This window comes from Myxocyprinus asiaticus, chromosome 14 (genome assembly GCF_019703515.2).
Source record: "Myxocyprinus asiaticus isolate MX2 ecotype Aquarium Trade chromosome 14, UBuf_Myxa_2, whole genome shotgun sequence".
NCBI classification, from domain to species: Eukaryota; Metazoa; Chordata; class Actinopteri; order Cypriniformes; family Catostomidae; genus Myxocyprinus; species Myxocyprinus asiaticus.
The window spans coordinates 7,104,868-7,120,923 of record NC_059357.1 but is presented as its reverse complement, the minus strand read 5'-3'; the positions used below and the strand labels follow the sequence as shown (position 1 = coordinate 7,120,923).

Sequence of the window (16,056 nt, the reverse complement as noted above, 5' to 3'; positions counted from 1 at the left end):
ACATGATAGCAGCATTCGTGTGTTTTGTTTGTTGTACAGCTGCGGGTTGCCTGTTAAGCTGGAGTTGAACTTACTGTCCCCTGCTGACTTGAGACTTATAAAATCATAAAGGTAAACGTTCCTTTCAATGGTCAGTGGGCATGAGTAATTGCGTAAATTGATTTTTATATATATATATATATATATATATATATATATATAATATATCTTGAATATATATATATATATATATATATATATATATATATATATACATACACTATATTGCCAAAAGTATTCGCTCACCCATCCAAATAATTGAGCATGAGTAATTGCGTAAATTGATTTTTATATATATATATATATATATATATATATATATATATATATATATATATATATATATATATATACATACACTATATTGCCAAAAGTATTCGCTCACCCATCCAAATAATTGAATTCAGGTGTTCCAATCACTTCCATGGCCACAGGTGTATAAAACGAAGCACCTAGGCATGCAGACTGCTTCTACAAACATTTGTGAAAGAATGGGCCGCTCTCAGGAGCTCAGTGAATTCCAGCGTGGTACTGTGATAGGATGCCACCTGTGCAACAAGTCCAGTCGTGAAATTTCCTCGCTACTAAATATTCCACAGTCAACTGTCAGTGGTATTATAACAAAGTGGAAGCGATTGGGAATGACAGCAACTCAGCCACGAAGTGGTAGGCCACGTAAAATGACAGAGCGGGGTCAGCAGATGCTGAGGCGCATAGTGCGCAGAGGTCGCCAACTTTCTGCAGAGTCAATCGCTACAGACCTCCAAAGTTCATGTGGCCTTCAGATTAGCTCAAGAACAGTGCGTAGAGAGCTTCATGGAATGGGTTTCCATGGCCGAGCAGCTGCATCCAAGCCATACATCACCAAGTGCAATGCAAAGCGTCGGATACAGTGGTGTAAAGCACGCCGCCACTGGACTCTAGAGCAGTGGAGACGCGTTCTCTGGAGTGACGAATCACGCTTCTCCATCTGGCAATCTGATGGACGAGTCTGGGTTTGGTGGTTGCCAGGAGAACGGTACTTGTCTGACTGCATTGTGCCAACTGTGAAGTTTGGTGGAGGGGGGATTATGGTGTGGGGTTGTTTTTCAGGAGCTGGGCTTGGCCCCTTAGTTCCAGTGAAAGGAACTCTGAGTGCTTCAGCATACCAAGGCATTTTGGACAATTCCATGCTCCCAACTTTGTGGGAACAGTTTGGGGATGGCCCCTTCCTGTTCCAACATGACTGCGCACCAGTGCACAAAGCAAGGTCCATAAAGACATGGATGAGCGAGTTTGGTGTGGAAGAACTTGACTGGCCTGCACAGAGTCCTGACCTCAACCCGATAGAGCACCTTTGGGATGAATTAGAGCGAAGACTGCGAGCCAGGCCTTCTCGTCCAACATCAGTGTCTGACCTCACAAATGCACTTCTGGAAGAATGGTCAAAAATTCCCATAAACACACTCCTAAACCTTGTGGAAAGCCTTCCTAGAAGAGTTGAAGCTGTTATAGCTGCAAAGGGTGGGCCGACGTCATATTAAACCCAATGGATTAAGAATGGGATGTCACTTAAGTTCATATGCGTCTAAAGGCAGATGAGCGAATACTTTTGGCAATATAGTGTATATATATATACACAGTTGTGCTCAAAAGTTTGCATACCCTTGGAGAATAGGTAATATATGTACCATTTGTAAAGAAAACATGAGTGAGCAGGCAAAACACATTTCTTTTATTTCTTATGGGATTCATATTCAACTGTAGGTTATAACAGAATGGCACAATCATAAAACAAAACATGGCAAAAAAGAAAAAACTTAAATGACCCCTGTTTAAAAGTCTGCATACCCTTAGTTCTTAATACTGTGTATTGCCCCCTTTAGCATCAATGACAGTGTGCAGTCTTTTGTAATAGTTGTCTATGAGGCCCCAAATTCTTGCAGGTGGTATAGCTGCCCATTCGTCTTGGCAAAATGCCTCCAGGTCATGCAAAGTCTTTGGTCGTCTTGCATGAACCACACGTTTGAGATCTCCCCAGAGTGGCTCGATGATATTAAGGTCAGGAGACTGTGATGGCCACTCCAGAACCTTCACCTTTTTCTGCTGTAACCACTGGAGGGTCAACTTGGCCTTGTGCTTAGGGTCACTGTCGTGCTGGAAAGTCCAAGGGCGTCCCATGCGCAGCTTTCGTGCAGAAGAATGCAAATTGTCTGCCAGTATTTTCTGATAACATGCTGCGTTCATCTTGCAATCAATTTTCACAAGATTCCCTGTGCCTTTAGAGCTCACACACCCCAGTGAGCCACCACCATGTTTCACAGTGGGGATGGTATTCTTTTCACAATAGGCCTTGTTGACCCCTCTCCAAACATAGCGCTTATGGTTGTGACCATAAAGCTCTATTTTGGTCTCGTCACTCCAAATTACAGTGTGCCAGAAGCTGTGAGGCATGTCAAGGTGTTGTCGGGCATATTGTAACCGGGCTTTTTTGTGGTATTGGCGCAATAAAGGATTTTTTCTGGCAACTCGACCGTGCAGCTCATTTTTGTTCAAGTATCATCGTATTGTGCTCCTTGAAACAACCACACCGTCTTTTTCCAGAGCAGCCTGTATTTCTCCTGAGGTTACCTGTGGGTTTTTCTTTGTATCCCGAACAATTCTTCTGGCAGTTGTGGCTGAAATCTTTCTTGGTCTACTTGACCTTGGCTTGGTATCAAGAGATCCCCGAATTTTCCACTTCTTAATAAATGATTAAACAGTACTGACTGGCATTTTCAAGGCTTTGGATATCTTTTTATATCCTTTTCCATCTTTATAAAGTTCCATTACCTTGTTACGCAGGTCTTTTGACAGTTCTTTTCTGCTCCCCATGGCTCAGTATCTAGCCTGCTCAGTGCATCCACGTGAGAGCTAACAAACTCATTGACTATTTAAACACAAACACTAAATGCAATTTAAAAAGACACAGGTGTGGGAAATTAACCTTTAATTGCCATTTAAACCTGTGTGTGTCACCTTGTGTATCTGTAACAAGGCCAAACATTCAAGGGTATGTAAACTTTTGATCAGGGCCATTTGGGTGATTTCTGTTATCATTATGTTTTAAAAAGGAGCCAAACAACTATGTGATAATAAATGGCTTCTTATGATCACTATCCTTAAATAAAAGACAGTTTTTTTTTTTTTTTTGTATGATCAGTTATATTTTCAAAATCAATGCCAAAATTTCACAATTTCTGCCAGGGTATGCAAACTTTTGAGCACAACTGTATATATATATATTTAATTGCACTGATTTAACATGTAACATCGACAGCCCCATTTATAACTTGTTTATTTACACAATGGCAAGAAAATTAACAGAATGCCTAGCTGGATGGAACCTAACAGGATGAAATAAAGAGCTAAAGTTAGCCATTGAGAGTAAACATGAAAGTCAACTTAAAGTTAATTCTAATAATTTTTTAACCATCTGTTCAAATTGTGATATTTTAATACCGTTTTCTGTCATTTTAAACAGGATCTAATGTTTTTTGGAGTGAGACAAACAATGCAAACAGAAAATCTCAAAATCCATTGTTAATACTTACTAATGTTTGTTTTGTTGTTTTCCCTCCAAAATGATGTCACTTCCTGGAGCATAATGAAGGTAATAAACTAACTAATAAAGAGATGTTAACAAAACTAACAGTTATTGGAACTGATTATCAATTAAAAAAATTGTCCCACAAAAACATGTACTGTTTGAAACAGTTCTGCTAGAGAAAGGAAAAAATTGTGAAAAACCCTGGAATATTTCATAATAAATTGCCAGTTTTTCAAGTTAGTGCATAGCACTTGGGGACATGGCAAAAAATGGAAACATCTGCTCAAACCGAAGCATTAAAATTGTGTAAAAATTCACCCATATGTTCACTTATGGTAATTAGAAAACTAATAGGATTTCCATCCTTGAATATTGTGATTTTAATAATTTATCCAATATATTTAGACATTTAATAGGGACATGAACATTTACTGCATAGTAGGAATGACCCACATTTTAAATTCTAATCAGACAGAGATGTAACCTTCTGATGGTTTCTTTCAGAGCCCTTTTTGCAGACAGACAGGAAGTGTTGCAGACAGAGAGAGAGAATTGAAGTGACAGAGATAGATAGAAGAGTGGTTGGAGCATAGGGCAGCAGTAGCAGCTCTTCTAGAGAAACAGAATAACATATTTAGAGACAGTTTATCTTGCGCCTCTTTTGACAGAAGTTTGCTGGCTTATTCAGCCTCACCATCCTGTTTTTCCTCATCCCTACCTCTCGCCTACTCGCCTGTCACCTTCCCCCTACAAGTCATGTCAATGGGCTGGGAGACGGACGGAATCTCCTACAGCTCTGTTTCTGTGAAAGAAATGCAGTTTTACCACTATGAGATGTCCTCTGTCCATAGTGTAGGTGTCTTTAGATTAAACACAGTGGGGGGTGTTCACTAAGAATGACTTGTTTTTTGTGAATAAGGTGCATTCTATATTAAGTCACCTAAGAAAGGAGACATGTTTTCACTGAAAAGACAATGACTTGATATAAATAGGCCTGGTGCAGCGCTAAACTAGCATATATAGTGGCTGGTTAAGTTGGTTAGTGAATAAGATGCAGGTTTTTGTCCTGAATTACTAAATGTGGCGACGAGTATGTTTATTTGTAAGAGAGTTTATTACAGAAGGGTAGGCCTATACAGTATGTCGGAATCTGTCTCATTTTGCATACTGTTGTGTGTGTGTGTATGTCACAGGTACAGCAGCAGCTCCAACAGGTTCCAGTCCAGCATGTGTATGCTAACCAGGTGCAGTATGTGGAAGGAGGAGACACAAACTACACCACCAGCACCATGTGAGTATTCATGGAAACAACCACTCAAACCCAGCTAAGGTTGGGTACCGAGAACTATTATTATTTTTTTTAAAATACTGGAACAGAATGATTTTTCTGTTTTGTTAAAAAATGAAATGAAAATGATTTGAATTTCTTAAATTTGCAAAAATGAAAATTCTCTTATCATTTACTCACCCTCATGCCATCCCAGATGTGTATGACACAAAACATTTTTTTTATAAGAATATCTAAGATCTGTTGATCCATACAATGCAAGTGAATGGGTACCAAATGTTTCTTCTTCTTCTTTCGGCTGCTCCCGTTAGGGGTCGCCACAGTGGACCATCCGTGATCTGCATATTTGACTTGGCACAGGTTTTACGCTGAATGCCCTTCCTGACACAACCCCTAGTGGCTGGGGGACTCTCACTCACACCTACGGGGCAATTTAGAGTCTCCAGTTCACCTAACCTGCATATTTTTGGACTTGTGGGGGAAACCGGAGCACCTGGAGGAAACCCACATGGACACAAGGAGAACGTACAAAAAACCCTTCAAAATTTTGGTACCCATTCAATTGCATTGTGTGAGGACCTACAGAGCTGAAATATTCTATATGAGCAGAAGAAAGTCATACACATCTGGGATGGATGGATGGCACTGAGGTTGTCAGTCCCCTGTCACATCCCCTTTTTGTGTTGTAATATTTAATGACTTAACAAAGTTTAATTCCTAATCCTTTTTATTTTCGTACAGTCGTTCCAGCAGTTTCCCCTACACAGAGAACCCTCTGTATACCCAAACCACTGCTGAACCATACTATGAGACCACCCCTGCCTCTGGGTCTGAGGCCACATCCCCCGGCACCCCCCTCACCGTCTCTGTGGCCACAGGATCGCCCGGGGTGTCCATGTTTGTGGCAGGCACGGGGCAGATCGTGACCAGTCCCACTTCAGCCGCTGGGGGCGGGGTTACAGCTGTAGTGGCAAACACGGGGGTGGCGGGTAATGGTTCTGATTCTGGAGGGGAGGCTAACGGCAGCAGCGGGAGTTACGTGATTCAGGGCGGCTACATGCTTGCCAGCAGTGGGAGCAGCAGCAGCGGAAACGGACATGGTTATCCGCACCCCACCCGTGCCTCTCCGACCACCGTGAGTATAAACGAAGGCGAGGACAATAGCATGCCGTCGGCAGACAAAAAGGTATGACGACAGCAGGGGCGGGGCTTAAAGTGGTAGTTTACCCAAAAATAAACATTCTGTCATCATTTACTCTCCCTGTTGCTCCAAAACCCTATGGGTTTAAAATGATATGAGGGTGAGAAAATGCAGAATTGTCATTTTTGGGCAAACTATCCCTTTAGTCGTCACTCATCGTCACTCACCAATCCCCACTTCCCCACGCAAACAAATTGATGCATGGTTCATATGTCAGAGAGCACAGTTAAAGAGCGTGGTGACTCAATCATAGTCGTCGGTCACAAATCCAAATCTGATCATTTTCAGTTTTATTCCATGAATGAACTGTTTCACGCTTATCAGATTGACTTTTGAATTCCTGTCTGAATATATTTGACGGCACTTGGCCAACTGATGTGTGACGTTGTTGTCTTTCACTGTGCTGATTTGTTCATTGCTGAAAACATTGAATTTCAGTCATAACCATATTTTATATCATAATATTCATGATAAATTGATGACCTTGTTTTGTTGATACATAGAAATGCCCTTCAAATTTGGTTGCATACTCCATTATATAATTCTTGTAGGATTGAGGCATTCCATTAAGCGCTTCGTTGCATTCTCATATTGTATGCCACGGCACGCAGACATTTTTTTTTGGGAGGTATGTATATGTTTCCAAGACATTCACAGTATAACGAAATTATGCCATTTGTTGCAAATTTGGGAACATTGTGTTTAATAAAGTCGACATGAAATCAAAATTTACCCTATTTAATTTCTTAAAGGGGTCATGGCATACTCCCTGAGGTCCACTGATAATGTTAGTAAAGTTTTTTTTTGCACCAAAACAGTCATAATTTAGCAATAGATGATAATGCTCCATCCTGTCTCTGACCCTCTTTCTGAAATACTTGTGTAACAGGGTTCAGGATGGGCAAGGAGGAGGCGGGAACCGGCAGAACAGTCAACATAATTTTAATGACATAAATCAACACAGCACACAGCAGCCGCGTGTCTCTCTCTCCTCTCTCTCTCTCTCTCTCTCTCTCTCTCGAACTGGCGCTTCCAGCTCGTCTTTATCCCCCTCCCGGCTGATTAGGACAGTTCAGTGCTGGGCAGGTGTCCTCACGGCCCGGCCACACCCTCCTCCTCGTCAAAACTTGGTTCTGGCCTAAGTGCCTCCTTTAAACTTCAACATAAACACCCCCTGTTATGATTGGCTAACATCGTGCAGCCCCTTAAATTCAGCCAAATTTGAAACTCAATCGGAAGAGAATGAACAAGCTCCACAACATTATAAAACTAAATTTCATGGTTTACACATAATGCACATCCAACACATTGCATGAAAATAAATTAAACTGTTCATCTCAAGCACAACTGTTAATACTCAGCACCATGAATTATCAAACAGTCATGACATTTGAAATATTCATGAATGGAACTGTTTACTTACGGTTTTGTGATCGGGTCCAACTGTTTTTAACTGCCCCATCCTTCAATAACAGTTCCTTTGCAAAGTTTGAATTGTATTATGACTGGTTCACAAGCAATCAATGCTTATATGAGCTAAAAAAACATACAATCCACGCTTATATGAGCAAAAAAAAAGTAAATCATGCTTATATGAGCTGAAAAAAAATGCACATACTGTACATAGTCCAAAGCACGGTGAACAGACGCACACACATACAGTATCACATCACTGGAAACTAGTGCTGTCAGTCGATTAAATTTTTTTATTTTTTGTAATTAATCATGATTAATGGCACATTTTGAAAGTGCTGAAATTTGACACTATATATACTTCTTTTCTTGTCAAAATGTATTTATTTCCATCTTAGGGAGAAAACAAAACAATATGTAACAATATAATGCTTTATTAACATTTTCCAAACAAAGCCTTCCACAATATAAAGATAGAAATGCATTAAAATATCACCAATTCAAGTCTCAACAAATGTTTCCTGAAGTCTAAGTGGGAGTTTGACTAATTGAAAGAACTAGTCCCCACATAGGTTACACATTCATTGCAATGGGCATTAAATCTCTTAAACTCTCATCATCCACACTATTAATCTGCCGGTAGACTCTAGCTATCCGCTTTCCTACAGTAATCGTGAAGCTGCATTCATAATTCACGTCAGGATGGCAACACCAACGTCAAGCGCTGCTTTGAACTCACCATGCACCTTACATAGGCTGAAAAATACTTGATTTCTGTCACAAGTCCCATCTGGGCTTGTTAGTACATCAGATAGCGCTAATAACTCCTTTCCCCATAATTTTATCACTGACAGGGAAGCACTGTCAGAGATTATTTTATTTAATGAGATAACAACCTCCATTGCTCTATCATAGGAGAGAGCGTAACATCAACTTTAGCGTGTTAAGACAGTTCCGCCCATAGAATGTCTATAGGACCACCACGTATGCTAAGCTTGTTGGTTCTCCTTGGTAGAAGGGCTCTGGCTCTGTGGCGTGTGCGTCAGTGTAATGACTCCGGGCGGACACATTACAAAGGTTCCACCCTTCACACCAGTGTTTATAATGTATTAAAGATAAATCCGTTAATCGCGATTAAGAAAAATGAATGCGTTAAACATTTTAATTTAATCGCACGCGTTAACACGTTAATTCTGACAGCTCTTCTGGAAACGCATCAAAACGGTCAAAGACGTCCATCTAGTGCATGTTTACAGACACCAATCATTAAAAATAGCGCAGATAAGCAAAAGAAAGCGTTCATGACAGGTTTGTGCTTAAAACAGCAAGACTCAGAGCAGCTGATGAAACCAAATGGGCTCTCCTTTTCAGAGTTGTAACTTGACACCGTGTCTTTTAAAAGTGGCACAAGATACATGACAATGGTCAAAGATGTCTGTCTAGTGCATGTTTATATACAAAAATAATTTGAAATAGTCCAGATGGGTCCCCTTTGGTGTTCAAGAATAGTTAGGCCACACTAGGCCTGTGTGTCCTGCTCTCTCTTTCAGTTTACGAACTGAAGCACCAGTGGGAGGAGCCAAGGGTGCGATGATGTAAAGTAGGCGTTGATGGTTTTTCGCTGTAGAGGTGGTCATGAATTAATGGGCCCCCTAGAGATGCAGGGAAGTCAGAAGTAGAAAGCGAGGCATTTTTGCTGCTTAGTTTCAATAAATGCTTTTATTGCATTGGGCAAATTTACAGTATGTTTTTAGAAAGACCTCTTTTATTTCAAAATATTAAGGAAAATGTGATTCCCCATGAGATGACCCCTTTAACGGAATGTTCCAAGTTCAAAAGTTAAGCTCAATCCAGAGTATTTGTGGCATAATGTTTATTACCACAAAAAATTATTTCAACCCATCCTTCATTTATTAAAAAAAAGCTAGTTACAGTGAGGCACTGACAATGGAAGTGAATGGGGCCAGTCCATAAGCATTAAGATACGGCAGGTTTCAAAAGTATAGCAATGAGACGCAAACATTATATGCGTTAATATCAGGGTTCCCACGGTCAAGGAAAACCTGGAAATATTATGGAATTTTTTAATTGCGATTTGAGACATGGAGATTGATAAAATATTAAAAGTCATGGAAGTTTGTATAGTGAATGCACATATCTCATCAGCTACATATTGTTCTTGTGTAGAGTAAGGGGTCGTTCAAAATGAACACGTTCTTGCGCAAGAAAAGCTACAAATAGGACTGAACGCAGGTGTCTCAAGAAGCATTTTTAAAAGGTGCCGTTCTTTTTTACTTGACACTGGGTCTAAAAACTTGGCACTCCTGCACGAGACACTGAATAAACAGCAAGACGCGGCACAACGGTCAAATACCTAGCGCATGTTTACATAGAAAACTACTAGAAAAATATAGAAAAACAGCGCAGACTGATTCAAAAATGCGTTTTGTGTGAATGGCCTCTAAAGTTTGCTCGTAAACCATACTGATGTCTGATTTGTGAGAGAATAGGTCTCTTGGGCTGGTGTTGGGTCAAAACATCCCACGAATTAGTCTGAATGATTTCTTAACGAATTCGTCTGATGTCGTCAAAATGATTTTCAAAAATCCGTATCCTGTAATCACAAATGCCTGGAAAAGTAATGGTATTTCAGTGGTCAAAAAGGATGGGAACCCTGTAAACATTTTTAAAAAATATATATTTTAATGTTTATAAACTGGACCCATTCACTTTCATTTTAAGTGCCTTACTGTAACCAAGATCTTTATTTTTAAAATCAAACTGGTACGAATAAAAATTATTATCTGTGGTAATCAACCTTATGCCACAAATGTTGTCGGTTGAGCTTAACATGTAATGAGCCCGCAACATTCCTTTAATGCATGTCACTGGTCATATTGTGCATGATTTATCAGTCCACATTATTCCAAAGACAGTCTGGTATCAAATGCCAACTTTCCACGACCAAATCAATACTTTATAGACAAAAATCAAGTTCCACTCTACATTGTTTTATCGAATATCTCTAAAATACTTAACATTACAGAAGTAAAATGGGTTGCAAATGGCGTTTCAAGTTGACTTTAAATTATTTAACATACACTATTCATGCCTGCATATTTACATGCGAACATGTACACACATATTGGCATCTAGGCTTTTGCGTGTATCTTAGGACATAATTTAGCCTGGGCTCTCTGTCTGAGTGTGTGTGTGGCTGTGTGTGTGTCTTATCCTTTCAGCTGTCCTCTGGCCCTCAGGTGCAGTGGTTATTGGATAATTATGAGACAGCAGAAGGGGTGAGTTTGCCCCGATCCACACTCTACTGCCACTACCTGCTGCACTGTCAGGAACAGAAGCTGGAGCCCGTGAACGCAGCGTCCTTCGGTAAACTCATCCGCTCGGTGTTCATGGGGCTGAGGACCAGACGCCTGGGCACACGGTAAGAAAGAGTAAAAAGGTTACATGAAAATACAATCTGAACAATAGCATTTGATTCATTTTAGTGAATCAGTTTCTTCAAATGATTCAATACACTGGTTCTTAACAACCATTCAGGTTAGAGTCATTCATATATTTATGAGCAAAGTGCTATCTGATTTGTTAGGGTTGGGGTTGGGTTATAGTTTCCCCGACCTATCAGGTATTGCTTTCCTCATGAATATAAATGACTCTTCTCCTGCCATCCTACATTTCGGATATTTGCGACCAGACACCTGGGTAAGCAGTGAGAAAAATCATGAAGTCACAAGACCATATCAGCTGTCCAATAGCGTCTGGTTCATTTGAGTAAATCAGTTCATTTGGATGGTTTAGTGAACCAGTTCAAAAAACAATTAATGCTCTGTGTTCATAGGGTTAGGAACCAGGGTACGGCTGCACCAGCTGGGAGTAAATCTAACTTAAGTTGGAGTGTAAATTTAAAATTAAGGACTTAGTAATTTCTAGTTAACTTGTAACCAAGTCAGTGCTTAATTTGGTTGCACAACCTGTTCTTAATGCAATACTTTGGGCTATGGTAGTAGGTTGTAAGCTGTGCAAGCAATGTGTAGTTGCATAATATGACGTTTACCTTCATTGATCCAGTAAGCAGCCTTTTTTAATTTGTAAACAGAAGAGTCGAAAAGCTGTGCATTTCAGTTTTATCTGAAACCTTTTTTGTTTCACGTAACTGTCAGTGGTAATAAATTACATATCCATTTTAACCCTTTTAGCTCTGAAGGTGTTTTTAAAGATTTCCTGTTTCAGTGGCATGCCCCAAAAAAACAAAGAGGTTAAAATAAAAAAAAATTAATAATATAGATTATGATAAATTATGAGACTCTTAGCCTAAGAAACTGTTGAAAAAAAAAATAATCTTATTTTTCTGATTTGACATACAGTTGAAGTCAGAAGTTTACATACACTAAGTTAACTGTGCCTTTAAGCAGCTTGAAAAATTCCAGAGAATGATGTCAAGCCTTTAGACAATTAGCCAATTAGCTTTTGATAGGAGGTGTGCTGAATTCGAGGTGTACCTGTGGATGTATTTTAAGGCCTACATTCAAACTCTTTGCATGACATCATGAGAAAATCAAAAGAAATCAGCCAAGACCTCAGAAAACAAATTGTGGACCTCCACAAGTCATCCTTGGGAAGGTACCACATTCATCTGTACAAACAATAGTACGCAAGTACAAACACCATGGGACCATGCAGCCATCATACTGCTCAGGAAGGAGACACAATCTGTCTCCTAGAGATGAACGTAGTTTGGTGTGAAAAGTGCAAATCCCAGAACAACTGCAAAGAACCTTGTGAAGATGATGGAGGAAACAGGTAGACAAGTATCTGTATCCACTGTAAAACGAGTCCTATATCGACATATCCTGAATGGCTGTTCGGCAAGGAAGAAGCCACTGCTCCAAACTCACCATAAAAAAGCCAGACTATAGTTTGCAAGTGCACAAGGGGATAAAGATCTTACTTTTTGGAGAAATGTCCTCTGGTGTAATGAAACAAAAATGTAACAGTTTGGCCATAATGACCATTGTTATGTTTGGAGGAAAATGGGTGAGGCTTGCAAGCTGAAGAACACCATCACAACCGTGAAGCATGGGGGTGGCAGCATCATGTTGTGGGGGTGCTTTGCTGCTATAGGGACTGGTGTACTTCACAAAATAGATGGCATCATGAGGAAGGAAAATGATGTGGATATATTGAAGCAACATCTCAGGCCATCAGCCAGGAAGTTAAAGCTCGGTCGCAAATGGGTCTTCCAAATGGACAATGACCCCAAGCATACCTCCAAAGTTCTGACAAAATGCATTAAGGACAGCAAAATCAAGGTATTGGAGTGGCCATCACAAAGCCCTGACCTCAATCCGATAGAAAATGTGTGCGAGCAAGGAGGCCTACAAACCTGACTCAGTTACACCAGTTCTGTCTGGAGGAATGGGCCAAATTTCCAGCAACTTATTGTGAAAAGCTTGTGGAAGGCTACCCAAAACTTTTGACTCATGTTAAACAATTTCAAGGCAATGCTACCAAATACTAACAAAGTGTATGTAAACTTCTGACCCACTGGGAATGTGATGAAAGAAATAAAAGCTGAAATAAATCATTCTCTCTACTATTATTCTGACATTTCACATTCTTAAAATAAAGTAGTGATCCTAACTGACCTAAGACAGGGAATTCTTTACGATTAAATGTCAGAAATTGTGAAAAACCGAGTTTAAATGTATTTGGCTAAGGTGTATGTAAACTTCTGACTTCAACTGTATACAGTTTTGTGTGCTCAAAAGTTTGCATACCCTGGCAGAAATTGTGAAATTTTACTCGCTGAGCTATCCAGGCCCCCAAGTTTAAGTGTTTTTAGCTAGATAACACATAATTTAGTTTGTTGCTCAATCCTAGCTTAAAGGGTTAAATACAGTACGTAAAAAATCATTAGGCTAAATATATTAACAAGTAGCCTATATTTAAATACGTAAATAATATTCAGGAAATGTTTAAAAATGTATAATGGCAATAAATACTTATACAAAAGACTGGGAAAAATGGACATTTATTAATTGTAATATCCTTAATATATTGTGTGTGCTGAATCTTGATATGCCAGTGACACCGGGCGACACGGTTCGAAAAGTGCACTGTTTAGATCAGTTTAATGCTGAAGAGTCGCTAAGAATTCAGTGTTATAAATAATCAACTGGAAAATTGTGTCTAATTCACTATAGCGAATCAGTTTGTTTGGACGGCTTGTTTCAGTGAAGCAAGTCATAAAATGATTCACCAATTCATCAAACTGTCATTTTACTTTAGCTGAAGTGTTTGATTTGTGCGCCATTAGTGGCACCAAATGGCATTGCAAAAATAATGATTACATTTGTGTACACATTGTTTACACTTCAGCCTAGGTTAGGCTTACTTATAGTTGTCTCTGCAGATTAAACTGGGATAGGGGAAGTATTTTAACACTGAAAAAATTACACACTTCACCAATAAATGCATCTGTTCATCACTCTTAACTCACTATGACTTTCGATTAAGTTACTCAGATTGTCAAATGTTTCATTGTCACAGTTTCACTCTCAAACAGAATACATACACACACAAATCATGGTTTGAAGCCTCCATAACCTTCTAGTCCAGGGTCATCAGATGCATTGAAGCTTTGGTGTGTTTGTTGCAGAGGGAATTCCAAATATCACTATTATGGATTGCGGATCAAAGCGAGCTCGTCCCTGCTCCGACTGATGGAGGACCAGCAACACCTGGCCATGAGACAGCAGCCCTTCTCCCAGAAACAGAGGTGGACACACCTGCTCTCTATCTATCCATCACTCTGGTTCCTTCATGTCTCAGTCCGGCTGATTCTCCGCTCTGATTCCGTATCCCTGCAGGTTGAAGCCGGTACAAAAGATGGAGGGAATCACTAACGGCATGTTGTCCGGATCTGGACAGCAGCAGCAGCAGAGTTTAGGTCTGTCGGACATCAGTACACAGGTGCAGCAGTACCAGCAGTTTCTGGGTGAGTCATGACATCATCACTGGCAGTTCGATTTTAAATACTGAACATTCTATCAATGTAAGTCAGTGGAAGATTTTATGGAATGTTCCGGGTTCAATACAAGTTGATCTCAATCAACAGCATTCATGGTATAATATTGATTACCACAAATAAAAAAATTAAAAAAGGCTAAAGTCATGGTTACAGTAAGGCACTTACAAATGGAAGTGAATGGGGCCAGTAGATGAATGTTAAAATACACACAAGACGTAAACATTTTATGTGTTAACATGATTTTAGTGTGATAAAATCACTTACTAACCTTATCAGTGTATAGTTATATTCAATATTAAAACTTCGTTGTCATGACAATGTAACAGTGGTAAACCCAGTAATCTGGTTAACACTGGTATATCCCTGATTTTATCAAACTAATATAATTTTAACATGTATAGTGTTTACATCTTGTGGCTATACTTTTGAAACAGTGAGTATTTTAATGTTTATTGACTGGCCCTATTCACATCCATTGTAAGTGCCTTATTGTAACTGTGATTTTTGCCTTTTCTTTTCTACAAACAAGGGACAAGTCAAAATATTTGTTATTGTAATCAACATTATACCACAAATGCTGTCGATTTAGCTTAACATGTAATGAGCATTACTTTAAAGGGGTCATGAAATGCTTTTTTTTATAGTTATTATCTTAGTATAGTTATTGACCCAAAACAGTCATAATTTAGTAATATATGATCATTTTCCACCCTGTCTCTGACCCTCTGTCTGAAATGCTTGGTTTTGTCCTCCTTTAAACTTCAAAGTAAACGCCCACTGTTATGATTGACTAACATCGTGCAGCCCCTCAAATACAGGCAGATTTGAAACTCTAAAAACTAAATTTCATGGTTTACACATAACGCACACCCAACATATTGCATCCAAATATATTAAACTGTTCATCTCAAGCACAACTGTTAACACTCAGCACCATAAACTATCAAACAGTAATGACATTTGAAATATTCATGAATGGAACTGTTTACTTACTGTTTTGTGGTTGGGTCCAAGTGTTTTTAACTGCCACATCTTTTAATAACAGTTCCTTTGCAAAGCTTGAATCGTTTTATGACTGGTTCACAATCAAACCGAAAAAACATGCAATCCACGCTGAAATATGCTGAAGACACATCCACATGACGCACATACATAGTCCAAAGCACAGTGAATAGACGCATACACATCCAGTTTCCAGTATCATCATGCACTGAAATGCACATCGCCGTAAACACATCAATACGGTCAAAGATGTCCATCTAATGCATGTTTACATACTCCAACAATTAAAAATAATGCAGATGGGTGCGACAGCTTGGTTTCAATAAATGCTTTTATTGCATTGGGTATTAAGTTTTGAGTTCTGAAATTTATAGTATGTTTTTATAGTAGAAAGACCTCTTTTATGTCAAAATATCAAGGAAAATTTGATTCCCCATGACATGACCCCTTTAAATTTCTTAGAAGTATGACGTTTAGAAAAAGATTCATTAAAAATG

The 16,056-nt window shown here is 39.3% G+C and overlaps 1 protein-coding gene across 4 annotated transcripts in view; it reads left to right on the top strand.

The window, feature by feature from the left end:
- LOC127451626 (MHC class II regulatory factor RFX1-like) overlaps positions 1-16,056 on the top strand; it is a 39,917-nt gene that overhangs the window by 13,566 nt on the left and 10,295 nt on the right. Inside the window, exons 1-6 of one of the 4 annotated variants that reach the window (XM_051716447.1) lie at positions 3,564-3,670; positions 4,801-4,898; positions 5,637-6,081; positions 10,752-10,951; positions 14,186-14,305; positions 14,397-14,524. In XM_051716447.1, coding sequence (XP_051572407.1) covers positions 3,614-3,670; positions 4,801-4,898; positions 5,637-6,081; positions 10,752-10,951; positions 14,186-14,305; positions 14,397-14,524 — 1,048 coding nt within the window. In that variant the 5' untranslated portion in view covers positions 3,564-3,613. Of the gene's footprint in view, positions 1-3,563; positions 3,671-4,800; positions 4,899-5,636; positions 6,082-10,751; positions 10,952-14,185; positions 14,306-14,396; positions 14,525-16,056 lie in introns of those variants that run through there. The other 3 variants (XM_051716446.1, XM_051716445.1, XM_051716444.1) reach the window with 3 other exon arrangements.